The 27057-nt window shown below is 42.5% G+C and overlaps 1 protein-coding gene across 22 annotated transcripts in view; it reads left to right on the top strand.

Moving 5' to 3' along the window:
- The first annotated feature begins 3619 nt into the window (after positions 1-3619).
- LOC138958704 (thioredoxin domain-containing protein 6-like) overlaps positions 3620-27057 on the top strand; it is a 58001-nt gene continuing 34563 nt past the window's right edge. For 16 of the 22 annotated variants that reach the window (XM_070329952.1, XM_070329956.1, XM_070329954.1 and 13 more), the window contains exons 1-17: positions 3620-3720; positions 4325-4472; positions 5219-5322; positions 5726-5914; positions 6093-6165; positions 8959-9036; positions 10907-10983; positions 12010-12102; positions 13046-13200; positions 13344-13418; positions 13944-14056; positions 14545-14689; positions 15904-16011; positions 16331-16479; positions 16841-16985; positions 17972-18079; positions 19592-19722. In XM_070329952.1, coding sequence (XP_070186053.1) covers positions 4382-4472; positions 5219-5322; positions 5726-5914; positions 6093-6165; positions 8959-9036; positions 10907-10983; positions 12010-12102; positions 13046-13200; positions 13344-13418; positions 13944-14056; positions 14545-14689; positions 15904-16011; positions 16331-16479; positions 16841-16985; positions 17972-18079; positions 19592-19722 — 1834 coding nt within the window. In that variant the 5' untranslated portion in view covers positions 3620-3720; positions 4325-4381. The remainder of the gene's footprint in view (positions 3721-4324; positions 4473-5218; positions 5323-5725; positions 5915-6092; positions 6166-8958; positions 9037-10906; positions 10984-12009; positions 12103-13045; positions 13201-13343; positions 13419-13943; positions 14057-14544; positions 14690-15903; positions 16012-16330; positions 16480-16840; positions 16986-17971; positions 18080-19591; positions 19723-27057) is intronic. The other 6 variants (XM_070329953.1, XM_070329957.1, XM_070329955.1 and 3 more) reach the window with 2 other exon arrangements.

The following is a 27057-nucleotide window of genomic DNA, read 5'->3' as shown; positions in this document are numbered from 1 at the left end:
TATTATGGACAGTCTCAGTTATGGAATTCACTCCCCTTTCAATTACGTCACTCTCCATCCATTTCATCTTTCAAGTCCAATTTGAAAACTCACTTGTTCCAACAACACTACGGATAGTTCCTTAGTATAGAGTCTGGGGATGTGAGATGTGCATGATGTGTTGTTTGAATCTGACAGTGATTGTATGATTTTTGTATACATGTATTGTTGTCCCGCGCTTTGAACTTTTGATAAGGCGCTTTATAAATGCCCGTTATTATTATTATTATTATTAAAAACACTCACAGCCGTTCGTTCGTTTGTTTGTGTAGTCTTTTGTGAAAACTGAGAAAAAAAACCATTAGAAGCTAGAGAAACTAACCCATTCCAATTATCCACGACTGGAAGGCTGAGCAAATAAATCAGAAATATGCATTCCCTACTGCTTCAGAAAAATAAAAACGCACCACAAGAAAAGTTTTCTTCAGGTTTTTTTTCTTCTGGGTCCAGATATGCTTTCGGGATGCTCAAGACGACAATGTTTTTGTTTTTTTAAACGACACGCACAACGACAAAAAAACACACACGATGAATTGACAATACCGAGATTGGTTCTGGCTCTCTTAACACGAAACCGCAAAAACAAGATGAATCGACAAAATCAAAAATACGCTCCCGGCCCTCTCAAGACAATATTGAGCGTGTTGCAATATTTGTTTCCGCATTGAAATTCACTGTTATCTTTCGTCCTCCTCTGAAGTAGGCTGCAAATAAACCAAGGCCTGACACTGCTGACCGTCGATACAAAGCCAAGGATGATACGGAATCTATACTATCCATCATTTAAAACGAAAAAAACAGCTAGACAGATGTATTTGAGTACAGATCTTTGTGATAAGGCCGTTTATTTTAAAACCGGTTATATGACTAAAAAAGGCTATTCATTCCCCTACCATATTAAGCAAACAGACTGATTTTACATGAGGTAGTGTTTATTTTAACGGCACCAAAAGTCGCCTTGGGGAAGAAAAAACAAGTCGCGTAAGGCGAAAATACAACATTTAGTCAAGCTCAGTCGAACTCACAGAATGAAACTGAACGCATTGGATTTTTTCCGCAAGACAGTACACTCGTAGCATCGTCTGTCCACCGCTCGTGGCAAAGGCGGTGAAATTAACAATCCAGAAAAGCGAGGTAGCGGTTGCGCTGAGGAGGATAGCACGCTTTTCTATATCTCTATTCTTTTTAACTTTCTGAACGTGTTTTTAACCCAAAAATATCATATCTATATGTTTTTTGAATCAGGAACGGACAAAAAATAAGATGAAATTGTTTTTAAATCGATTTCAGAAATTTAATTTTAATCATAATTTTTATAAAAGCCTTTCTAGTCAGATAACTGGTTTTAAAATAAACGGCCTCATCATCAGATCTGCACTGAAACGCATCTGGCTAGGTTTTTTGTATTTTTTGTATTTATAGAACATGAGGAAATGGGAAAGACATTTCTGCTGCTGTAAAGCGGCGAAGCACACACAAAGACATCGATCGCTTTTAAAAACAGATGAGGGGGAAATGGCACTGGCTAACTTTATGTGCAATGTCCATGCTTCAGAAGACTCAAAAGGCCACACATTTAACCTTTAACATTAAAAGCGCGAGGATGAAACAACGAACAATTTAATCTAGACATTATTTATCTGAGAAAGCTATTAGGGATACATGAAAAGATGTAACTCTAACGACACTGATTAGCAGCGCGTGACCTATTGTTCGACAGTATGAAAATTAGGTCAAGGGTTTATTTTAACAGGAAAGTTGTCTTTACATCGAATCAAAACATACACTACTGGCCAAATTAACATTTTCAACATTAAAAGTTATGGCGCCACTGGAATGCAAAGCTGTCATGGGTTTAAAAATTACAGCATATGAAAAACATTTAGGGAGGGTGGTAGAAGACCAGGTAACAGTTGATATTGATAACAAGGACATATTTTGAAAAAACAAACACAACACCAGGGGCGGATCAGTTGCTTTGTAAGGGGGGCTGCACTTTGAATTGAAAGTGAATGTGATGGGCGCGAAGCGCCCGAATTTGCTAGGGGGGTCCGGGGACATGCCCCACCGGAAAAAATTTTGGCTCAAAGAAGCAAAATGGTGCCATCTGGTGCCATTTGAACTTATAAATGGTCATAGAATCAACTTTCCATTTTTTTTTTTTTTTTTTTTTGCTGGAGGGGGGGTGCACGTGCACCCCCCCCCCTCGTCCGCCCCTGAACACACCATGAAATGAAAAGTAGCACTACCATGCTGTCACAAAAAGTCTAATAAGTAAGAATAATAATACAGTATTTACTTCAAAGATATTCACTGAAAGTTACAGAATATTATGTGTCACATGGAATATGTTAAAGAGCTGACTCGTATTCTCCAAATCAAGCTGCTATATACAAATAAGGATTTTCATGCTAAAACAAATGAAATGACCGTACTGGGGAGCCATTCCCAGGAACTCTCATGTAAAGTGTTATGAAGATCGGTCCAGTAGTTTACTCTGAATCGCTCTACACACACACACACAGACACCATGACCCTCGTCTCGATTCCCCCTCCCGGAATAATTACTCACTTTCACCTGTTAATTACTAATTTTTAGTTTTGGCTCACTTCCTGATGGACTGCTAGTGCCAAAACTAAAAATTAGTAATTTTCCCATGAAAATGAGTAACTAACAGGTGAAAACAGTAACTGACAGCGTTAATTAGTAATTATCACGTGATAATGGGTAACCCCAGGTTTTGGCACTAGTAAGCCGTCATAGGGCTTACTAGTGCCAAAACCTCATAATTGTAATTATCAAGGGAAAATTAGTAATTTTCCCTTGATAATTACCATTTTCACGTGTTAATTACTCATTTTCCCGGGAAAATTACTAACTTTCACCTGTTAATTACTAATTTTTAGTTTTGGCTCACTTCCTGACGGATTGCTAGTGCCAAAACTAAAAGTTAGTCATTTTCCCGTGAAAATTACTAATTATCCCGTGAAAATGAGTAACTAACGAGTGAAAACAGTAACTGACAGCGTTAATTAGTAATTATCACGTGATAATGGGTAACCCCAGGTTTTGGCACTGGTAAGCCGTCATAGAATGATGCCAAGCTTATCCGAGATCACGTGACTGCATCAGTTGCTGGCAACTCAAGCACACCCACGCGTTCCCATCGCTGACCTTTGAAACTTGTGTCTAAGAAGATTTTTTTCGGCTTGTGTGGATTTTTTTTTTTTATTGTTATCAAAGGAAAACCCTTGGCGGTACTGACCACCCCAGGTGTATAACACCTGCCCTGCTGCGAGGAATAAAAATGGAGAAAGACACGCAAATCAGTCTTTGCAGTCAACTACCGTCCAGGTTGTTGACGTTTTTGGGTAAGTCAAGCAGCCTGTTACGTTGAACTTCAACGATTGGTACCTATTTGCCAACAATGAATTGGTGCGGTAATGTTGATCTTACTTATCTTCAATAAAAGCAACAGTTAGTTTCAAATGTACATCAAATGTCCAAATGCTATGTCGCGCTGACAAAATTCCCGCGATAATGCGAAGTCAACGAGAATGGCCTCCCTTAGCGGAAGAACTCGTTACCATAAACGACGGTTGATGCGATTTTCGTTTCTCAGTCATACCCGATTTTGACAAGCTAGGACTAGGAGTTTCGTGTTCGAGTTGTGATCGCAGGTAAGGTGTTTTTTTGGGGGGGACATCTTTTGTTCGGCGTCGTTATTATTTAAACGAACGACATTGGAGGTATTTGTAGTCACAGGAATACATTTCAAATCGCTTTGAACCTGTTTGAAAACTGAAAGTCACGCAGGTATAGTGAGAGTCAAGTAGGCTAGGTTTGAAGCAGAAGACATTTTGTGGATAACTTCAGAAAAGCGAATAAACACCTAAAGCTGACAGTCAGAAAGCACGAATAACTAAAGTGTGAATGAGAGAGATAAGTGCACATTGATAACTTTGAGAAAAGAGGGTTGCTCAGACTCTCCATTTTCATGGTGCAGGTTTGCAGTTTGTTCAATTCTGGAATCTAATATAAAATGGCTTTTAGTCTCCTATCAATGGATCTTATACCCAGTAGTGATTCTCTTTCTTTGTGTACTCTTTCCGTTGCAAATTGTGTTTGGTAATGATATTTTCATTTTGCAATAAGATTATGCTGTGAAAATACTGAAATCCAAAACTGAATATGATTCAATGCATGAAATGTGTGTGTGTGTGTGTGTGTGTGTGTGTGTGTGTGTGTGTGTGTGTGTGTGTGTGTGTGTGTGTGTGTGTGCAGGTTTGCTGTGTGCAGCCTTTTGTTTGTATAGATCTGAGATAGGCAGATACAGCAAAGATGGCCAGAAAGAAGCAGGAGATCACGCTTATGCGAGAAATTGAATCCCAGGAAGAATGGGAAGATATCATGGCTAAAGAAGGCCTTTGGGGTAAGATATAATGTAGTTATCATATAGCTATCAATATCATACAACTAACAAGACAGTTTTACCAGATATCATGAGAAATTTATTTTAACATCGTTTTGTTACCTTTTATTCTTACGGAGCAAATAATATGATGTACAATACATGTATGCACACGGTATTCTATACACTAAAGATAAAAAGCACCTCTCAGTGTGTTAAAAGTAATTAAGATCAAGTCCGTAACTTTAAATTTAATGTTTGAATCAATTCATGTAGCTAGAAGGAACTAAAAAGACAGCGAACTAGATTTTTGTAGGCTCACTTTGATATGACTATTTCTACAGCTTTCTGATGCTTTAACTACGGGATACAGTCATACAAACGTTCTGTAATAAAAACAAAATGTCTTTAAGTTAGGCTCTCAGTCTCAGTGTTCAGGCCTTCAGATTAAAATAACAAAAAGCATTGGCAGGTTTAGCAGTTTAAAATGGTTGAAGTTTAAAAGTCAGGATTTGAGGATACATGCACATGGATCTGTAGCTCAACGTTGTATAAAATGTGTGACACTGAACAATAGTCCATTGAGTTTTGACCAAGCTGTATGTCTCATTTATTCAGTTTTCTAACTGTATGTTACTTTTTCATTTTCAACCATTTCTGTTCTTAATCTTTGTCAGAAAATTGAGAACGTTTAGTTCAAATGTTCATCATTGGGTACAACTACAAGTTTCTTTGTTTTAAATGAGAGTGTGTTTTCCCCCATGCAGTGGTGGATGTGTACCAGGAGTGGTGTGGTCCATGTGATGCCATGGTCGGCAACTTCCGTCGCATCAAGAATGAACTGGGCGATGAACTCCTTCATTTTGCCATGGTCAGTCAGCTTTGTATCCTTTGTTTACTTATTTCTTTGCTATCTTTGTGTGCGTGTGTGTGTGGTTTGTGATGTGTGATATTGAAGTGGGAATTTCTTTATGTTTTGGTATTGCAGGTTTTACTAGTGAATTCATGTTGATTATGAAGTCAGATATGACTATGAGGCCTCATAAGAATACAATCCTTTTTTTTTTGTACAGGCATGATGTGGCCTTGCACATATTGTTGAAACTTAACCTGATTTTTTGTAGGTATGGCTGCTAGTTTTTCACAGTAATTATGATCTGCTTCATCTGTAACAAACAAGTAATTAGCAGACATTTTACTTAAAAAACCTTTCTGTATTGAAAGAATGAAGAACAAGTGGCTGACATTGAATATTATGTGTTTGAAATTTTCAGGGCAAGGCTGATACCATAGAAGCATTAGAGAAGTACAGGGGCAACTGCGAACCTTGTTTTCTCTTCTTTGCGGGCGGAGTGCTCGTGTCTTACATTCATGGTGCCAACGCTCCTCTCATTCTCAGAACTCTGACAGAACAGCTTGCTCAAGAACACAAGGTTTTGGATGGGAATGCTGAACGCAAAGAGGTAAGGATGGTTTGGAAGTTGTATCCCTGGAACTGTTCTTTTGTTGATCTAGACCTTTTTAAGTGATTGTGGTTTGTGCGAGAGAGAGATAGGGTGTGTTTTTATGTTCAAATCTTGTTAAATAAAATCTTTTGGTGAATGTATGACATTCCGGTTTTGTTTTTTCTTTTCTTGTTAGGTTAAGGATCCATTTGTGACAAACAGAATGCAAGAATCACTCGCGGATGAAGAAGAGGAAGAAGAAGAAGAAGGTACAGTTATTATTCTGTGTGAAATTTGTATTTTACTAGTCTTGTTAAGCTGTTTCAAACAGTTGACACGTTCCTGAATTTACTTGAAGTTTGAATGGATGTTGTACGAGAATTTTCAGAAGAGCTAATACTTGTTGCTAGCTGCTAGTTAGATAAGTGCCTATCTGCAAATTTGTGTTAGACTGTTTTCAGTGGCACACACACACACACACACACACACACACACACACACACACACACACACACACACACACAGTTAGCATTGCACTTGTTACAAATGTAAACTCTTCTTATGTTAATAGGTTTATGCAACAAGTCTGAATGCGACATATACTGATTATTAATTCTGGTTTGAAACTGAATTGAACTTGAATTCTTTTGAGCTTTGATTTTGTGGGTACATGTACATGTTAAGAGGAACACCAATCTAAAATGAAGTTCAATTACATATTTTTTTTTGTTCACTGAAACAAGCTTTGGGGCAAAAGTTTGTTTACTTTGTTTTTAGAAACAAGGTTTCCAAGTTTTAATTATTTTTTTTTTTGAAATTGATATGACCTACTGTTTATTAATTAATCATTTTATTTTATCAATGTTATTTATTTATTTTCTACAGACGTTGTTGGAGGTGAATCTATTTAATTTTTAAGATCCCTTGGCACAATATGTGGGTTGGCTTATAACAATCACAGCTTTTGTCAGTTCTTCAGATGAACTTTCACAGCACAGCAGTATCAAGTGAACATCCATCAGATCCAAGAATCGATGCAATTTTCAGAATTTATAAGTATACGATAGGGGAGAACACACAGTGTCACATATTGAAAATACATGACAGAGTATGTCCTCTTTATAGGAACAATCACGTTGCAGAGTCCTGATAGTGGGAACAGTCAGAGTTTTACAAAAAATCCTGAAAAATATACCTGATTTCTTTTCATCGGCTTGCTTTCTTTTTTTAATTTGCATAAAATAAAACTCTTTTGAGAATGGTAAGACTGAGAGTGTTCTTTCCATTTATACAGGAAACACTTCCCTCTCATGTCAGCATTAAAGGTTAAGATTCATGGAGCCACTGAGTTTAATCCCTGCTCCTTTGTGATTGGCTTGTATATACACAGAGGGTTGGATCTAAACTTTTTGTTAAAGACTTTCAATATTTATAAAAAAAAAAAAAAGGTTTTAAAAGGGATTTTCTTTGATTGGTTAGACCTTCCTAAGTGACTGCTGAATTTGGATTTTTTTCTCTTGATTATTCATTACCAACAATCCTACCTACTAGACTTTATTAACAGTTAAATACTTCTTGGGAGTGGGTCCGGCCAAAGCATCTTTCCTTTTTCTATCCTTTTTATATATATATATGTTTCATTGTGCTCTTTCATTATCCAAAAACAAATGTATCTCAAGATAAAAAAGCACAATATAGATGGTGTTTGGAACATTTATGGATTATTTCATAATCTAGCTTTCATTAGATTAGAAACACTTCCAGTACACAATTCCTTGTCAAGTGACAATTGTCATATATATAACTATGGAATATTTTGCAGTTTATATAATACCAACTGATGGTTACATTTGACAGCTTTTTATGTTTGTGCGCTAAACTGGTGTTTGTGACGTGCACCTTAGGGTATATACCTCATCGTCGAGTATCTACGCGCCCCGAGGATTATGAAGAAGGTATCATAAATTGCAGTGACCTCTAAGTATATAAGTTCTGCTGAGAGTACACTTTCAGATTATGCTTCAGCTTTTAACAAAGCTTCTTATTCTGTCCAAAAAATCCCTGCATGTGGTACTTTATGGCCCTAATTTCTTTCAAAATATTTTGACTTTGAATTCAGGTAAGGCCTTGTGTGTGAAGTTTCCTGCTTTGATCTTTATTTCTCCTTTAAGTATTAAATCATATTTTACTACAGACAAATACCACATATTTTATGTCCCCAGCTCTAACAGTACTGAGTAGGTAGATAATGTTACTGACCATTTTCTTTTTCCCCTACCTCACCTTTTCCTTAATCAAAAGTGTTCCACACCAAATGCAACTTTTATTTGTAAATGCCTTTAGGGTATGACAGGTGGCCAAAGGGGTGGATCAACTGTTTGATCATTTCCTTAGCTAAAATCTAAAGGCCAGGAAAGATTGTAGCTACTGATTAGCTGTTTTAAGGCTGCATTGATAATGCAGTGCAGTTTTGGTCAACACTTTTCTTAAGTTTGCCAGACTGATGTAGTTCTGATTTCGGGAACATGTTGTGCTCATGGGTTGGGCTTCTTAACTTTTTACCATCTAGCTGTGGCTGTTGATCTCTTTCTCTTTGAGCCCAAACTGAGATTTGTCCTAGATGGTAGCAGTCATATTTTCTTGCATATCTCTATCACTCATTAGCACTGATACCAGCTCTTGACTAGGTTACGTAAACTGTACCCTGACGTCATACATTTATAACAGGGAAAATAAGTGTGAGAGTATGTACACAGTTTCTGCTTCAAAAACTTACACTTATATGCCTGCATTTGCTGTCCTTTGATACATTGACCGCAAGCAAGAACTGCGGCACTGTATTCATCCACGCAAAACTGTTATCAGTCCCTTACACGAGAATGCAGTTCAGCAAATACGGGCTTTGTACCTACGACATGCAGCTGCTAAATCGCTTTCATCACTGTGAACACACGAAGCTGGCTTTTTGCTTTGTGAATGAAAGAGTGCACACAAACAGTGACTGTCTCCACTACATATATTTTTTCAAAATGATTTGTTGGGAATCCAATTTCTTTTTTCAGGTGGTCGAAAGTTTCAGTATAGAGGGGAGCTAATTATCTATGATGATGAACTTACCCCAGCCGAACAGTATGAGGAAGGTTGGAGTCGTTGTAGTCGTCTTTGAAAGTGTAGAACTCACTTCATCTTCTTCTGCCTTGCAGGCTTTTTTTTCGTACCTCATTTCAACTTTCTGCTTGCTCAGAGCATGCTGAACAAGACGGATCAACTTCCCTTGTAAATTCCGCTCACCTTAGTTTTCTTCTGTTCAGAAAGAATCTGTTATTTAGTATTATATTATCACAAATTACCCCTGCAAGCACAAGCACAACGTTTGATGATAATTTCTCTGTTTACCCCTGCATACCTGGTTACATGATTTATTGGATAATCTCACCAAACCTTTTATTTATCCCATGTAATCATTCTTGCCAAGCATGTAAAATGTACACAGTATATTTTCCCCTCGTCTGATTATATTTGGTTACGGGCACTGACAAAATCCTTTCTTCTTCTAACTGTGCAACAGATTTTTATTTAGATTTTGATGAGCCTTGTTTTGACAGAAAGGCCTTTAGTATGATTTCAGCTTTTGATCCCAGCTTTAGTTACTAAGAAGTTTGGTACCCAAACAAGTTGTTATTATAATGCACTAAATTCCATAATATATATATCTCTTTTTCTTTCTGTTTCTTTTGAACCAACTGAATTTGAACTTTACACCATTCAGCTATTTGTATCACATGAAGATGGGATTTTTAGTGCTGTAAAACTGTTTTTCACTGCAGAACATTTAATGGTCCTCCCTTTTTCATGAAAGTCATGCGCTTGCTCATAAAGCTTTTAAAGGTAACAAGCGTTGATCCTAGAGAGGCCGCCTGACATATTTGTGTGAAGAACTTCCTCACTGCGCAGGGATGTCATTTGGTGTCAACAGTTGGTCAAACGCCTAATCTTATTTTAAATCTCCAAATCTGAGCAATATCCCAACTGTTCTAATATGTCTGATTGATTTATTTCAGAACTTTAATTTTCAAGTTATCAACTGTTTCTATCCATTTTATTCCAGTCAGTGGCTCAGAAAAAAAGCCACTTTTGATGTGCAGTTTTCTGAGAGAGAAAAATTCCCCAGAAATCTGTAGTAGTAGAGTTTCAGGCAAGATGTCTTCATAAATTGATTGAAAAGAATATTATGAGTACTGTAGATTTTAAATGAAGTAACATACACTGACTTTATTTGCGCTGCAAAACTATTATTTTCCTTTTGGATCATTTGTAACAAGAGTGTACGATGCAGAAATATTCTGTAGCATCAATGTATTTACATCAAGCTTTCGTGTAAAGCCCAGTTTTATGTACTGAGTAATTTCCTTGTGAATATTTAATGGATATTTTTTACGTACAATGTACTAACACAATAGCAAGCTTTAAGCATTTTTGTTTCCTTGAACATTTTGACTGTTTGTTTATAGAATGCAATTTTTTCAGCGTTCCAGAAATGCTTGTGAGAGTCAGCCATCCACATGTTATGCTAGCCTTTAATGCTTCTTTATTCAAAATTTAATTCTTCTCTGTTGATGATGGAAGTCCTGCTAAACTAATTTAAAAAAAAGAAAGAAATTCAGTGTATGATTTTGTTCAAGATTAGATTTAAATATACACATTTCATTATAATGAAATCTTACATACATACAAGAATTTTTAGCGACTATACATATAGATAAAGCAGATTAGTAAGTGAATGAAGAGAAAAATGAATAGATGACCGGATGTTTTCAGTTAACTTTTGAAATCTGTTATCTCTGGTCATGCAAAAGCAAAGTGAATACTGTATTGGAAGGAACTGTACCTTCATTGCAAAAGAAACGCAGTTTGTGGAATATAGTCCAAGAGTTGCTTAGTTTTGCTTTTCACAAACTTTGTGTGTTCTGTATCATGGGTGTTAAAAATTCTTTTTCTAATATTTTGCAGTGGAGGAGGGCTTCACAGTCGCCCTCATCAAACCAAACGTTGTCGCTGAAGGCAAGACAGATGAAATCTTAGCAGAGGTATGCAACTGTCAGATTTGTGAAAAATATTTTGTCTTTCACTTTAGCTTACGGTAATTGTCAATTAACAGTATCCCCACGCATGTACATGTAGAGGTTACATGCGGAGTCTCAGTGATTATTAAAAATCACTGAGACGAGGTGTGTAACCTCTTTATTCCTCCTTTCTTCAGTTATTCAAAGAAAACAGGAGATTTTGTGCGAAAGTTTGACAGCCTATCATATCTATTTGGAATCAGGAAATGATAAAGAATAAGATAAAATTATTTTTAGATCGATTTCTTACATTTTAATCGTAAGACTAATTAATCTATTTTCGTTAATTGTGATCACATTTTAAGAGTAAACATGACATATGTATATATTTTTAGATTCAGAATGTGATGAAGAATACGATGCAATTAATTTTAAATCTGTTTGCGAGAATTCGATTTTAATGACAAATTTAATGAGCAAACTCATTAATTAATTTTTAAGCCTCCAAGCTGAAATGCAATACCAAAGTCCGGGCTTTGGCTAAGCCTACTTGACCAAAATTTCAACCAATTTGGTTTAAAAATGAGAGCGTGACAGTGCCGCCTCAACTTTCACGAAAAGCCAGATATGACGTCATCAAAGATATTTATCCAAAAAATGAAAAACACGTCCGGGGAACTCAGGATCTTTCATGTCCAGTAGTTTTCTCTGAATCGCTCTACACACACACACACACACACACACACACACACGCACACACACACATATACACACAGACACACATACACCACGACCCTCATCTCGATTCCCCCCTCTACGTTTAAACATTTACTCAAAACTTGACTAAATATAAAAAAGGTTCATCAACTTCTTCAGCTGTAGACAATGCGATAGCAAGTCAGATTTGCGCTGTACTTCATGGTTGTTTGCACCCCTGCTGAAGCATGCTAATCGGCTTGTGGCGTGTGTGAATCAATTTTAGACGATATGCCATGTTAACGTTTGATTTGTGATGGATTTGAAAGCATGTTGTTGAACTACTGTCTGCAGATGAAAGCCAAGGGAATCAAGGTGATAGCTCAAGAACAACGTCAGCTCACAGAAGACGAGGCCAGGGAGTTCTACTCACATCTCAAGGATGAGGTATATATAATGCTGACAATGCATGAACAGTGGAACCTCTCCTATTCAGACCCCTCGTTTTAAGACACTAGTTTTTCAGATTTTCTGGTGAGAACGTCTGTATATTTACCTCCATTTTCAGACTCACGCCCTTTCAAGACCTGCTTTTCTCAGATTTTTGGAGGTCTTAAATGGATGATTCCACTGTAGATTTACAGATTGTAAGACTTGGATGTGTGTTCCCAAGACTTTATGGTGGAGTTATGTTTGTCTTCCCCTACCTCCTTAAGTAGGAAGAACAACTCTAATCAACTCTAATTATGTTGAGATATATACCGCTAAGATTGAGGCGTTGTTTTTGCATGCCCCCACTATTTTTATACATAAGTTACACACATGCATGTGTGTTAAGTAACTATCTGCACAAAAGGCCATATATGGATAGGTGAGCCAAAACAGCACTAACAACTCTTTGAACATTTGTGAAACTTGCACTAGCTTCATAAATATATTCTCTACGCTTATCATCATGTGACAATGGGTTTAGCTTAAATTAATTTTTTCAATTTAGTTTGGAAGAATTTTGTCCAACAAGGCGTTTCTATTGATTTGCACAGAGTGCTGTTTTTGAGCTGTGCGCTTTTTGCAACGCTTATGAATGACAGGGACCCCAGGAACTTAAAGGGCAAGACAAATGTATGTGTATGTGACTGAGACTGTGATTTTATTTCATTTCATTTCATTTCACCATCCACTGAATGAGTTACACGGCTGTGTGATCATGCTTTTCTAGCATCAGTCTGTCCTTGACATGCAGCGGCACATTATCTGGCATACTGTGCTTGTCCTTGTAAACACTAGCTGTCACCGCTTGGATCTCCACTTGAATCAGCAGTTTGTCAAAACTTCATTTTCAAACAGCCTTAGAAAAAGTAATGGTCAAGCAATCTTTTTTCACCTGCAGGACTTCTTTGAGGAATTGGTCAAGTTCATGTCAAGTGGTCCTAGCCATGTTCTGGTGCTGACCAAGGGTCAAGCAGATGACTCCATCATCAAGGAATGGCGCGACATGCTGGGACCACCTGCCGTAGAGGACGCCAAAGAACAGGCTCCTGAAAGGTGTGTTTTTTGTAGCTCTGTGGATATATTGTGGTGGAACATGGGAGGTTTTGTGGTGTGTGTGTGTGTGTGTGTATGTGTGTGTGTGTGAAGGAGTTGCAAAAATCATCAATGTACATCACTGTCCAGTGTTTTCATTTCAGTTTGAGAGCACGGTTCGGTGACGCAGGACTGATGAATGCACTCCACGGCTCTGACTCCAAGGAAACTGCAGCAAGGTTAATCTGTTAATATCATTTAAAGGGGAAACCTTGCTGAAATGAAGAACTTTCAGCAACCAAAAGAATACTAGCTTTGGGTGATTTTCCTTCTAAGCATGCCCTTTACATGGAATACCTACGTTGAAGATTTAAGTCGGCTGTGTTTGTTTGCTTCTGCAAGTTCTGGCAAGTAACTAGAACATCTATTTTGAGCGTAATGTACTGTTTAATAAGTTTTCTGTCCCATTATTCAATAGAAAAATTGTTAATTATTCTCATGATTTTACATCTGTAAACCACGAGGCTCTGAAACTACTGTGTGAAAATGATACTTTTAAAATTGAAAGAAACATATGTGTTTGTACCGGCAATCAGTCAATTAATTTGTATTGATAGTATTGCATTGTATTGCATTCTATGGTATTGTATTGTATTGTATTGCGTTGTATTGTCTTGTATTGCATTGTATTTATTGTATTGTATTGTGTTGTATTGTATTGCATTGCATTGCACTGTTCTTCATATGCCTATGTATAAATGCAGAGAGCTGGCTTTCTTCTTCCCACACATGGACGCTCCCAAGCTTCACACGAAGAAGAAGGACGTCCAGAGAACCCTCGCCCTCATCAGACCAGATGCTTTCGCCAGTCAGAAAGGTAAATTGTGCCTTCGTAGATATATCATTTTGGCTTGCAAGGGCGAGGTCTTAAATTGGGTGGAGGGGTGGGGGTGGGGATGGGGGGTGAGGTGAGGTTGCTTGGGAGAGTGGGAAGGGGGTGGGGGTTAAAGGGGGGTTGCATTGTACCTCCAGTATTTTTTTCTGGCAGCGTTCACCTTAAGCTGTAAAATTCTGAGTTCATCATAGTTACATTTTGAGGAGTGGTGTGATGAACATTCTGAATGAGATTGAAATTTAAAATGACTAGATCAAATGCTGTCATTCCTCAAACTTTTGAATGGCTAGTGGTGGGAGTGTATTACAAGTCAGATGTAATGGTACTTAAGTATTATCATTTTCAGTGTCAACAAAAATACAGCTTTCACATACAGTCTTGTCATAATTGCTAGCGTTTTGAGGTAAGCACAACTTTCTCTTCAGCTAAATTTTTTTTGTATAATGTCTACCTTTTATTTCTACCTGCAGATGAGATCCTTCAGAAAATCAAAGATGCCGGATTCGAGATTGCGCTGTCCAAGGTTGTGTCACTCAGCAGAGAACAGGCAGAGAATTTCTACAAGGAGCATGAAGGACAACCTTACTTTGAAGATCTTGTTACTCGCATGTCTAGGTATGTTAGTAAACTAGGTTCAGTTGGTTTTGTAAAACTGATGGAGGGCAGTTTATGTAAGTACAGGAGTCCATACAACTACAGGGGTGAAAGTTCCCATCCAGTAATTAGGAATTCCTGATTTAAGAAATTATTTCTTGATGGTTTTCCTGATTTTCAAACCATCCTGGGTGTCAAAATCCTGGAGTGACTTGTGAAAGTCAGAGCTCTGGGGCCAGTTTCATAAGATAGCAGTGAACCGACTGACAGTCGATCGACTGCCCAGTCGATGGACTGTGGTTGATCGCCGGGTCACCGAAAAGCGCGTTTCATGAGCGAATCACCGTCACCCGCGGACAACCGCAGTCGACCGACTGTACAGTAATCCGAATGGCCAAGTCGAGGGCTAAATTTAGCAACATTACCACTTCCGTTTGCTCATTCGCACGTGGAAATGGCCGATTTCGAAGAAAAAACAAGTCTCGGCCCGCTCAAAATAACTATGACCGAGACTTTTAGTAATTCCTTCGCGTGACGTCTAACCCTCTTACGCCATAATGTGACGTCTTCAAGACATAACCCTGACTTGTCTCCTGGATTACTGCGTCATGATAGATACATTTCGAAGAACAATCACAAGGTTTGGCTCACAATCCAAAAAAGTGTGAGCATTCTGCCATTGATTGTGTGGATAATTACATTTATTTTCGGTTTACCGCAGTAAGCCGAACACAGTGTTGGGGGGAGAGCATCACCGTGTTTGGCCGACTTCCGGTGAGACGACCCGCAGTCGGCCGACTGGAATTGTGTTCGTGAAACCCGATAACGTCGGATTACTGTGGTTCTCTCGGACAACTGCAGTTGGTCGACTGTGTTTCTGGCTTATGAAACTGGCCCCTGTAGTCTGCAGGTAGGTTTTCCTAATTTCAAACATGATGGACTTTCATCGCTGTGACTACTATGCTCTTGGTAAAATTGCTTCAAAGTGTATGTGCACATGAGGGTATGCTACTGTCTGTGTGAGTGTAGTTCATTTGACAGTGCTGAAAAGGAATTTAGCGTCTGAACCTGTCATGTGATTCTGATTAATTGTCATTCAAAATAGAATCATGTGTGTTTCCTGGAGAACAACATAATATGATGCTAGATATGTGCGTGTGCATGCATGCAGGCACGCCTTTGTGTGTGCATATATATGTTTGTTTTTATAATTTCATGTCTTTGCGTACAAACAGTGGTCCAATGCTGGCACTTGGCTTGGCGCGTGATGACGCAGTGACAGGTTGGAGGGAGATGCTGGGACCCCCAGATCTTGAAGAAGCCAAAACAAATGCTCCCGATAGGTAACTGCAGTCCCAGTTTTATGTCCAGATATCTGCTGTGATGATGAGGAGAATGATGATGAAGAGAAGGAGGAGGATAATGTTTGTCTGTTTGTGTGTTTGTGTGTGTGTGTGAGTGTGTGTGTGTGAAAATCTAGGTGTCTCAAGTAATATGTATATCTTGTAAACTCCATCATTTGCATATAACCCCACAATGTACAGACATATGAATTGTACTGCTGAACATAATTCTAATCATTTTAAAAGTCATACAGTGTCAGCGATTGAGTAGATCAACATTATGGCATGTCCTATTCTGCATGTTTGTTTTGGTTTACAGTTTACGAGCACAGTTTGCACTCGATGAAAACCCGTTGAACCAGCTTCACGGCTCAGACTCTCCCGAAACAGCAAAGGTAGAAATCGACTACTTCTTCCCCGTGGAACAGACTGTTGCCATGATCAAACCGGATGCCTATGGAACAAAAGGTATGTTTCGGATACAGATAGATGTTTGGCTTGCCCAAATTGTTAAAAAAATCAAAATGGAGTGGGTAGTGGGGATTATTTAAGGAAAATGCAAAAATTGAGTTGAAAAGTCTCAATTGAGTCAACAGGAGAGTTCTCTGTGTGTGTTTGTGTGTGTGTGTATGTGTGTGTTTCTGTCTCCCCCCCCCCCCTCCTCCTGGCCCCCACCACCACCAACTCACCCCTTCTCTGGCAAGATCCAAGTGTGTGTGAATGTGACAGATTACAACAACAACAACCGCAATAGACGAATAAATACAAATAAAAAATATTCTGACATGATATTCTGAATAAAATGTTTCATCTTTATTTTCTCTGTCAGATGCAATTATCGAGAAAATCCACGAGGCTGGATTCAGGATAGCAGCCCAGAAAGAAGACCACATCACAAAAGAAATTGCGGAAGCCTTCTATGAAGACCAGAAAGACAAAGATTACTTCAACGACTTGGTTGAGCACATGATCAGGTGGATTTGGGGAGGAGAAAAACAGAAATTCTGATTTTGATTTCTGAAGAATCCTTGAAAAGCAATTACACAAGCCAACAAAGTCACACTGTAACTTTAATTATTGCTAAGGACTACCATATAAACTCTAACGGCAAAAGTTAGGGACCGCCCTTGAAAAAACCAGGCCGTCCTGACCTGGGCCTCTCCAGAACGCTGTTGGTGGCCTGGAACTTCTGATGCAGCCTGACCACGACACAATGGGACACTCCAAGTCGTCTGCCCACTTCTCGCTTGCTTACGCCGTCTTGCAGCCATGCGATGGCCCGGGCTTTGTTGAAGGTGGTCACCTTTCATCTGGGAGGCATAGTGAGAAGATGGTGGCTAGCGGAAAATCGCGGGGCTATAAAGCCTAACTGGTGACAACAGTTCACTCTCAACACATCCCCACTGCACGTGCATAACACATTTTTCATCTTTCCCGCCCAGGCTTGCCCACGCGCCAGCGTAAAAATGGTCCACTTTTTGCAGTTTGGCAGTTTCTGTCTCGTGCCCTAGCCAGGCCTCCGTGGATCCCGAGCAAGTTTCCTGCTAACACAGCATTGCTCACCCACTGGTGTGTACGGCCTGACAGCCATTTGGTTTTATAAACTTAGGAACAAGGAGTTTGGCACAGATGAAGTCAGCTGGTTTTTTCAAGGGCGGTCCCTAACTTTTGCCGTTCAGTATATGATCAGATCAGAAATACAAAATGTTTTATGTCCTGTTTAGCTTTGCTGCTTAGCATAGACAAAAAAAACCACTTGCCAAGTGGTTTGAATATCAGTTTACTTGGCATTGCTGCAAACTTGTTATGTTTTAGGACACACACACACACACACACACACACACACACACACACACACACACACACACACATACACACACACACACACACACACAGTAAAACATTTCTATGCTTTATTTGAGTGTGATCATTTATTGCTGATTGTTATGATGTTTTCCAGCGGACCCACAATGTTCATGGTATTGTCAAGAGAAGATGCCGTTGAGGGCTGGAGAAAAGTGATTGGCCCCACAGATCCAGATGAAGCAAAGGAACAGGCTCCAGATTCGTAAGTTTGCTTTTATGAACTTTTAAGTTCTTACTCTAGCTACTACAGTAGTCGCCGCTTATAAAAAACACCTAGGGACCGAACAAAAGTGTTTTTAATAAGCGGCGTTTTTAATAAACGGCTGCGTGTTGAACATGTGTTGAACATGTCCATCAGTAACGAAAGGTAAGAAGACCGACGCACGCATACAAGCTAAACTGATTACACCGTACAACCGTTTTGAAACTTTACCAAAAGCATTTTAATGACAAATAAAAACGATTCAGAATATGTACATTGTATCGCACATCACAGTTTGCCGAGGTCATCTGATCCACGGGCTGTTTAGAGTCGAACCACCGCTTTAAGCCATCCTCTGTCTCCTTATCCTTCCCGCAGCGCCGACGCTTCCTGTGGTCTTGACTGGAGCCCTCTGCGATGTCAGTCCTAAGAAATGATGCCGACACACCCAAAATTTCAGCGCCCTCCCTCATACTTCTTGCATTCAGCTTTCGGTAGCGATCAAGCAAGTCAACTTTGTCTTTGGATGTCAGATCCATTCTTTTTCTTTTCTTTGAAGCTAAAGCTGAAATTGAAGCTATTTTCAGTTTCACTGCTTATCCAGTGAGAAGAAAGACCAGACAGTGTTGAATTGTCATCTGACGGTTTACTGACAAGGGTGTGAGTTGTCATCTGACGGTTTACAAGGGTGTGATCACTGTTCACACAAACGCTGAAGTGTCTTGAGTTGTCATCTAACGGTTTACTGACAAGAATTCACGACCAGAAGGCGACTACTAACCCTCTGAGCAGAGAGGAAATGAACAAAAAGTGTTTTTATTAAACGGCCCCAGTATTTAATAACCGGCGGAATTTTACATAGGTTATATAGTGGTAAATCCAGACCGGACCAGACTGTATTTAAAAAACGGCTGTTTTTATTAACCGCGTTTTTTATAAGCGGCGACCACTGTACTACTGTAGCAAGAAACAGTCTAAGCTCAAATACTGACAGTTGATACATTCTTAGTGGGCTATTCTTCCCAGTAAGAACAGTTTGCTGAAATACTGATTGAACACAAGACATTCGTAGTGGAAGAACGCGCCAGTATTTGATAGAACAGATACTATCTGTCTCACAAAAACTGTACTCTAAAAGTAAAAGGAAAAAATATTTTAGTGTGGCATTGAATCGAAAATCTGGACACTTTAAATCATCTTTGTACAAAAATGATTTTACTTTATTGCTTGTATGTTGGGTTTAATTTGTTTGAATATCTGGAGTTGACTTTCTTTATTGAAATACATCAGATCCCTGCCTAGCAGGCAGAGGCCATGCTTCTTTGAGTGTAACTGATTCCCTACAAACAAACATAAAAGAAGAAGAAAAACAGCAGAGGCCATACAGTTTGTATTCTGGCGCACTTTGCCTTTGAAATTGATCTGTGGAAAATATATCATCCGCATAGTGCTAGTGTTTCTTTAATACTACGTTGGTTATTATTAATTTATCTATATGTCTGATGTGTGCAGGCTTCGTGCACAGTTTGGACAGGATGTATTACAAAACGCTGTGCACGGCTGCTCAAATAAGGAGGATGCGCAGCAGAAGATAAAAAAGATTTTCGGTCACCTTGAGTTCGCGGCTGACGGTACTGTAAAAGGTAGTTGTTAGTCTTGCTGGTTTGGAGGATCTGTGTGGTGACATGTTGGCAATAGCACAGCATCGCTGTTTTCTAATGCACTTCTGAAGCTTATTTTAACTACGGTAGTTGAAAGGTTACAGTTGTTGACACAGTTATGTTTGTTTGTTTTTTTCATTTCATTTGTAATTTTGTTTTATTCATCAACATACTGCATACTTTGTGAAACTGTCACTCAGTGTTAGCAAAACAGGTTCAGATAGAGTCAGCTCTTTTATTGCTATGACATTTTCTTCCATGAGGGTGGGAGGGGGTGGGATGGAGCATATGATTTGTAGTGCTTTCAACACTTGTATGTTCATCTGTATAATGACTGGAGTGAATCTGCATTGAAGCAGGCATTAAATTACATATTCCTACTCCGAATCACATGTAGCAGTTGACTCAGTCTAAAGTGCTAGGTCTGAAAAGGCTACCCGTCTAAGGGGAGCAACCCCAACTAAAAAAGTGTAAACGTAGCTATGGTAATGACGACGCACCCAGGGAGTTACCTCCCCTCCTGCGTACTACGTCACTACTGCTACTGACCACGTGACCCCTATCATTCGACACTTCAGCTTTCTAGGGAGCAGGTCGTGAATTTTTTGGCTCTAGTGGAAGTTCGCTGTTTGGTGTTTGCTTAGACACCCACCGGCACCCACACCCGTCTCTTCACCCGCTGCACTGGTAGTTGGTGAGCTCGTTCCTTTACTTGTATCGAACGTAATTTTCAGTTGCTACTTGAAATTTTCGGCCACGTGTTGGTCACGTATTTTGTGGTAGCCATTTTGGAATTTTGTGTCTCCATTTTGTTGTCAGCATGTCTGACGGAGACAAAAAGCGCGAGCGCGGCAAGGCTGATGTGAAAGGGAAAATTAAACCCAAGTCTTCCACTTCTGTCCCTAAGCCTATTTTGGTTGTGGTTTCTGACGCGGCTAACAATACTGTTATGACGGTCCCTATTTCTGCCCCAAATGACCAGCCGGTTGTGGGGCAGTCTAATCAACCTACGCGTACCTGTGTTTCTCGCTCGTCTTCTCTGCCGCTTGCAGATTCGACGTCGCTGGTTTCATCGTTGCTTTCTTCGCTGGTTCCCGAGCTTCGCACGCTGGTGAGAGAGGAGTTGGTGCGTTCTCAGCCGCCGACTTCCGTTGTCCCGTCGTTGGCTTCTTTTCCGCTTCCGGCTGTGACGCTGTCCTTGACCGAGGCGGTTGCTTCTGTGCCTTCTACCGCTGTGGTTGGCGACGCAAGTAAGTTGGGCTGGTCCGTAGGCCCTCGTGAGGCCGCTGGACGCTCCCTGCTGGGAAGCAGCCCTTTTCGGCGGGTTCACGACCCGCAAACCCCTGTTCGTTCTCACTTTGGCTTCACGGAAGACCATCGTGTCGATGAGCAATGGCGGCATTTGGTTCAGGCTTCGACGCTTCCGGCACTCGCCGGAAGCGTAGGTCCTCCGACGTACGCACCCGCTGGGGTCGTTTCCGGAGTCGACCAGCCGGTTCCGTCTGCTGCGCTTCCGGCACTCGCCGGAAGCATAGGTCCCCCGATGTACGCACCCGCTGGGGTCGTTTCCGGGGTTGACCGGACGTGGCCCTCTGGGCATTCGGCCTTCCGGCCGCCGTCCACAGTGTCTGCGCTTCCGCTTTTCGCGGTCGCGTCTGATACTTTTCCGGCTCAGACCGGATCTGCTGCTTCTTCCGCTTCCGCTTCCTCTCAGGTGGCAGTCGCGGGGGGGCATCACCAGCCCTTTGGGCAGGTGTCTCAGCCCTGGCCGGGGCAGTCAGCGCTTCCGTCTTCGGTTGTTGCTTCGACTGCGGTTCCGGTTCCGGCGGCTGCGGGCATGCCGTCCTCTTACTCTTTCCCTAGTCAGGGCATGAGTTCGGATGGTATTGGAGTGGACGGGTTTCCGGTTACGGTGTTCACCGCCCTTCTACCAGCAACGTGGACTTCGGTCCTTCGCCGGATGTTTCGGATATTCAGTCCGTCGCCAGCGAGGCTGCACGTGTTGGTTATCCGGAGAGACTCAAAGTGGCCCTTGAGGCCGCTGCTGAGGTCACTTCGAGATATTTCGCGGAGGGGGCTTCGGTCTCTTCGGCTGCCGCTTCGACGGCACCGTCCGCGATGGCCGACTTTCGCACTGGGAAGGAGGATGACTCATACTTCCGGTTTTTGGAGTCTCCATCCATAGCTTTTCAGCTTTCTCAGGTGTTGGCCAAGCCATCTCCTTCCGGAAGCGGAATTCCTTCACTTCCGGTTCCGCTGCTCGTGCCTCACGGCTCAGTTCCGGAGCTGGCTCAGCAGTGGTTGGCTTCGCCTTCTCAGGCTTCTGCATTCGCTCTGTCGTCTCACAAGCGATTGGTTTTGCAGAAGTCTCCTAGGAACTTGTTGGATGCGTTCGCTCTCCCGCGTTCATCTTTGACAGTTCCTCCGGAGATGCTGGCCTTGTTGGCCAAGCCTATCAAGAAGGATGACGGCGTGCTCTTTTCTGAGAACACTCTCATTGCTTCTGAAGAGGCAGGGCGTCAGCAGCTGGAGCTTGCCTCCATTGCTGAGACTCTCATTCGGGCTCTCTCTCGTGCCCTCACTGATTCACTGAATCCGTTCTCTCTCAGCGAGGATCAGGATGCGGATGACGTCTCCACTTTGTTGGCCGCTCTTGCGAGGGTCAATGAAGAACAGATGAGACTTTCCGCGGTGCACTATGCGCACTCTGTTATGTGTCGTCGGGATCTCTTCCTGTCACACTCTCAGTTTTCGGATCAGGCGACCAAGGACACTTTGCGTGCCTCACCGGTCTTGGAGGGTTCCCTCTTTGGGCATCTCGTTTTTGATGCCCGAAGACAGGAAATTCAGGCTAACAGGGACCAGCAGTTCTCTGACTTTTCCCTGCACAGCCTTAAGCAGTCCAAGCAGTCTCAGCCTTCTCAGCCTAAGCAGGCTAAGGTTGCTGGCCCTCCCAAACCGGCAGACAAGGGTCGTGGACGTTCCTCTTCTCGGGGCTCGAGAAGACGACCGTCTTCCGGCAGGGGGAGAGGCGGCTCTGGAAGCAAGCCTCACCCCCAATGAAGTGCTCCCGATCTCCCCCCCACCCCGCCCTCCACTCTGGTGATGGCGGGGGGCCCTTCCAGGGCACTTTCCCATTGGCTCGTGTCCGTACAGAGTCAATGGATCGTGGGGGTCGTGAGGTCGGGCTTCCGTCTTCTCTGGAAAGATGGCAAGGCACCTCTGGTCAGGCGTCCGCCGGCGTTCAGGCCTCCCTCCTCGCAGGAAGCCATTTCCGTCCTTCGGTCGGAAATAGACTCCCTGGTGCAGAAGGGCGCAGTGGAGAAAGTCCTCGACCACAGTTCCCCTGGGTTTTACGGACGGCTTTTCGCCGTCCCCAAAGCCTCAGGGGCATGGCGTCCTGTCTTGGACCTGTCGTTCCTCAATACCTTTTTGAGGGAGATAAGGTTCAAGATGGAGACGCCAGCGTCGGTCAGGGACTCTCTCCGCCCGGGAGATTGGGCGACTTCCATCGACCTGACGGATGCATACTTCCATATTCTTATGCATCCAGCCGACCGGAAATGGCTTCGTTTCCGGTGGGCAAGTCAGGTTTACCAGTTTCGCGCCCTTCCTTTCGGCCTGTCTCTCGCCCCTTGGGTCTTCACCATGGTCGTGAGACAGGTCTGCGCGCTGGTGAGGTCGCGGGGTGTCCGGCTACGTGCCTACCTGGACGATTGGCTCATCCTGAGTCAGAGTCAGGCGGGGTGCGAGCAGGATACCCAATCGGTTCTTCGGGAGGCCAACTTGTTTGGCTTCTCGATCAACCGATCAAAGTCGGAGCTGACGCCGTGTCAGACGTTCACCTACTTGGGAATGTCTTTCGACACGGTGGCCTGGACTGTTCAGCCCTCTCAGAAGAGGGTGGACAAGCTCCAGGCGTGCATACGCTCCACTTTGCCTCTCCCGAGGGCCTCCCTGCGGACTTTGGCCTCCATCTTAGGGCAGATGGAGTCCATGGCTCTCCTGGTCCCCTTGGGGAGGGTCCACAAACGTCCCTTTCAGCTGGCGCTGAAGCCGTTCGTGGACTCTCCCACGGTGGATTGGAATGCCCTCATCCCTCTCCGGGGATGGTTCCAATCCACTACCCTTCCGTGGCTGGACACGGAGTGGGTGTGCAGGGGCGTGCCGATAGCCCTTCCTGCCCCAGACTTGGACCTGTTCACGGACGCGTCCTTGGTGGGGTGGGGGGCTCACACAGACCAGCTGACTGCGTCAGGTCTGTGGTCGGCAGATCAGAGGATGCAGCACATCAACTTGCTGGAGCTAGAAGCCGTGGCTCTAGCTCTGGACAAGTTCCGGCCCTCCCTTCAGGCCAAGCATGTTCGTCTGTTTACAGACAACACGACAGTGGCAGCTTACATCAACAAGCAGGGAGGGTCGCGGTCTCCGTCGCTTTCGGCCAGGGCCTGCGAGATCCTGATTTGGTGTTCAGAGCATCAAATCAGGCTTTCGGCCAGGTACCTGCCCGGAAGCTTGAACACTCTGGCGGACGCGCTCAGCCGCTCCGACAGAGTGCTTCAAACAGAGTGGACCATCACTCACGGAGCGCTGGATCGTCTCTGGTCTCTTGTGCAGAAACCTCAGGTGGACCTTTTTGCCACCAGGTTCTCGAAGAGACTACCAGTGTTCGTCTCACCATTCCCGGATCCCGAGGCGTGGGAGACGAACGCGATGGACATTTCCTGGTCCGGCCTGGAGGCTTACGCGTTCCCGCCATTCCAGTTGCTCACGCGAGTTCTCAGGAAGGCGGAGCAGGAGGGCCCGTCCCTCCTGCTGATCGCTCCTCTTTGGCCGTCTCAGCCGTGGTTCCCGGACCTGCTGAGACTCGCCCAGGGCCCTCCCATTCCTCTCGCTCTCACGCGAGGAGAACTGGTTCAGCCTCACACCGGCAGCCTCCACGCAGAGCCTCAGATGCTGAATCTTCACGCGTGGAGGTTGTGCGGTCTTCTCTGAGGCGCAAAGGGGCATCAGATCTGACCATGGACCTGGTAGGACGCTCGCACAGAGCATCTACCTCGTCCGTTTATGAGTCACATTGGAGGGCCTGGGTTACCTGGTGTCACGAGCATCGGCTGGATGCTACGGCGCCCCGCACGATGCACGTGGCGAACCATCTTGCTTTCATGTCCTCTCAGGGAGCTTCCGCTGCCTCGTTGAAAGTAAGAAGATCGGCCATCTCGGCGACCCTACGCCAGATAGGTCGCTCTATAGATGTTAGTGGCGTGATCGCGGGAGTCATCAAGGGCGCTTCCCTTTCTGACGTCAAGTCCCGTACGCCCGTTCCTAAGTGGGATCTCTTATTGGTCATGGAGTTTCTGCGTTCAGCGGATTTCGAACCTCTCAGAGATGCCAGTTTTGCGAACCTTACACGCAAGTCCCTTTTCCTTTTGCTGTTAGCATCGGCAAGAAGGGGCAGTGAGATCCACGCTCTTTCCGGTAATTCGGACGACATTTCCTTTGAATCAGATGGGTCCGTTACCTTGCGGTTTCGGCCTGAGTTTCTTGCGAAAAACCAGGCTCCCGAGCGAGCTTCGCCTTTGGTTCATGTCAGGCCGTTGTCCACTATTCTGGCTCCGAATGACCCAGACTTAGTAAATTGCCCTGTTAGAGCCCTTCACATCTACCTTGCTCGTGCTCAGTCTCTTAGATCCGCAGCTCAAAAGCTTTTGTTTATTTCTCTCAATACGGAGAGACATAAGGATATCACTAAGACGACTCTGGCCCGGTGGGTGTCGGCGCTCATTAAGCATGCTTACGAGTGGAGCCGCCGCAATGAAGGGGGGACACAGCCTGTCCTTCCTCTGGAATCAGCTCGGGCTCACGAGACGCGAGCTTGGGCTTCCTCCTTGGCCGTGTTACGATCAAGAAGACTGGAGGAGGTGCTACACACCGCATACTGGCGTTCCGAGGATGTCTTCATGAATTTTTACCTGCGTGACATCTCGGCTCTTCGCCAGGATGGATCTAGAGCTTTGCCTGCCATGGTGGCAGGGGGTCAGCTCTTGACAAGGATTTGAGAGTGAGTTTGAACTTTTTTCTTGCCCACCGCCTTGTTGTTTCAATCTGCTACATGTGATTCGGAGTAGGAATATGTAATTTAATCGAAAATGTTATTGTAAATTTTCATTTAATAAATATACCTACCCGAATCACATATCGTAGTCCCTCCCACCTACCCCGCTTATGATTTGGAGATTTTATTCTTCGAGTCGAATGATAGGGGTCACGTGGTCAGTAGCAGTAGTGACGTAGTACGCAGGAGGGGAGGTAACTCCCTGGGTGCGTCGTCATTACCATAGCTACGTTTACACTTTTTTAGTTGGGGTTGCTCCCCTTAGACGGGTAGCCTTTTCAGACCTAGCACTTTAGACTGAGTCAACTGCTACATGTGATTCGGGTAGGTATATTTATTAAATGAAAATTTACAATAAAATTTTCGAATAGACCATGTGCACATATGGGTTATTCTCGAGAGCTGTGTACCCGTGGAAACCATGTTACGAAGTTGACATTTCTTCACTTAACTGAGACATTTTAACCATACAAATTGATTTCATTAATAAGAACTAGTTCCATGTATATCCTTGGCCTGCAGATAAAGAATTAGAAATATACTTGCACTTTTTGGGGGTCTACTTTCAGTAAATTACAAGAGTTTTAAAGTACGTCAACTTTGTAACATGGAAAACAAAGGTTGTGACATGGATTTGATCACTAACAATTATACCAAAAAAAAGACAAAAATATCTACTATGTTTCGTTGCTGCATGTCTGTATCATTATCTAACTGGAGTATTACTGAAAAAAGTGAAGAGAATACATTCTAGTTGCCATTTAATATACGTTATAATCATTTAAAGGACTGGAAATGCATGTCACAAAATAGTACAAATGCAGGTCTAGAGAATATAACCCTATTCATACTAACAGATTTAAGATAACCTTGTAGTGAGAAGAAGCTTTGTAAGGAATGTTATTTGCAGACTAGAACTTTATATAATGCTTGAACACACACATATATGCACACACACACACACACAGGATGTTTTCGTATTTGATCAGGAACCTCAACTAAAAATGCAACCAAAGTCATCATAGCTACAGTCTACAAAAAGCTCAGTTTATTAAAAAATGTTTTCCTGCTCTTGTCGCTTAGGTTTTGCTTGTATCATTAAAACAATAACATTACTTGATTTGGTTAAGTTATAAGGCTATGTTCGAGTTTTATTTATTTTTCGGTACCAGTGTACTTGCATGAATTTAAAAAAAATATTC

The sequence above is a fragment of the Littorina saxatilis genome, linkage group LG2, assembly GCF_037325665.1.
Source record: "Littorina saxatilis isolate snail1 linkage group LG2, US_GU_Lsax_2.0, whole genome shotgun sequence".
In the NCBI taxonomy this organism is placed as follows: Eukaryota; Metazoa; Mollusca; class Gastropoda; order Littorinimorpha; family Littorinidae; genus Littorina; species Littorina saxatilis.
The sequence above is the reverse complement of the archived record's forward strand: the minus strand, read 5'-3'. Positions and strand labels throughout refer to the sequence as shown.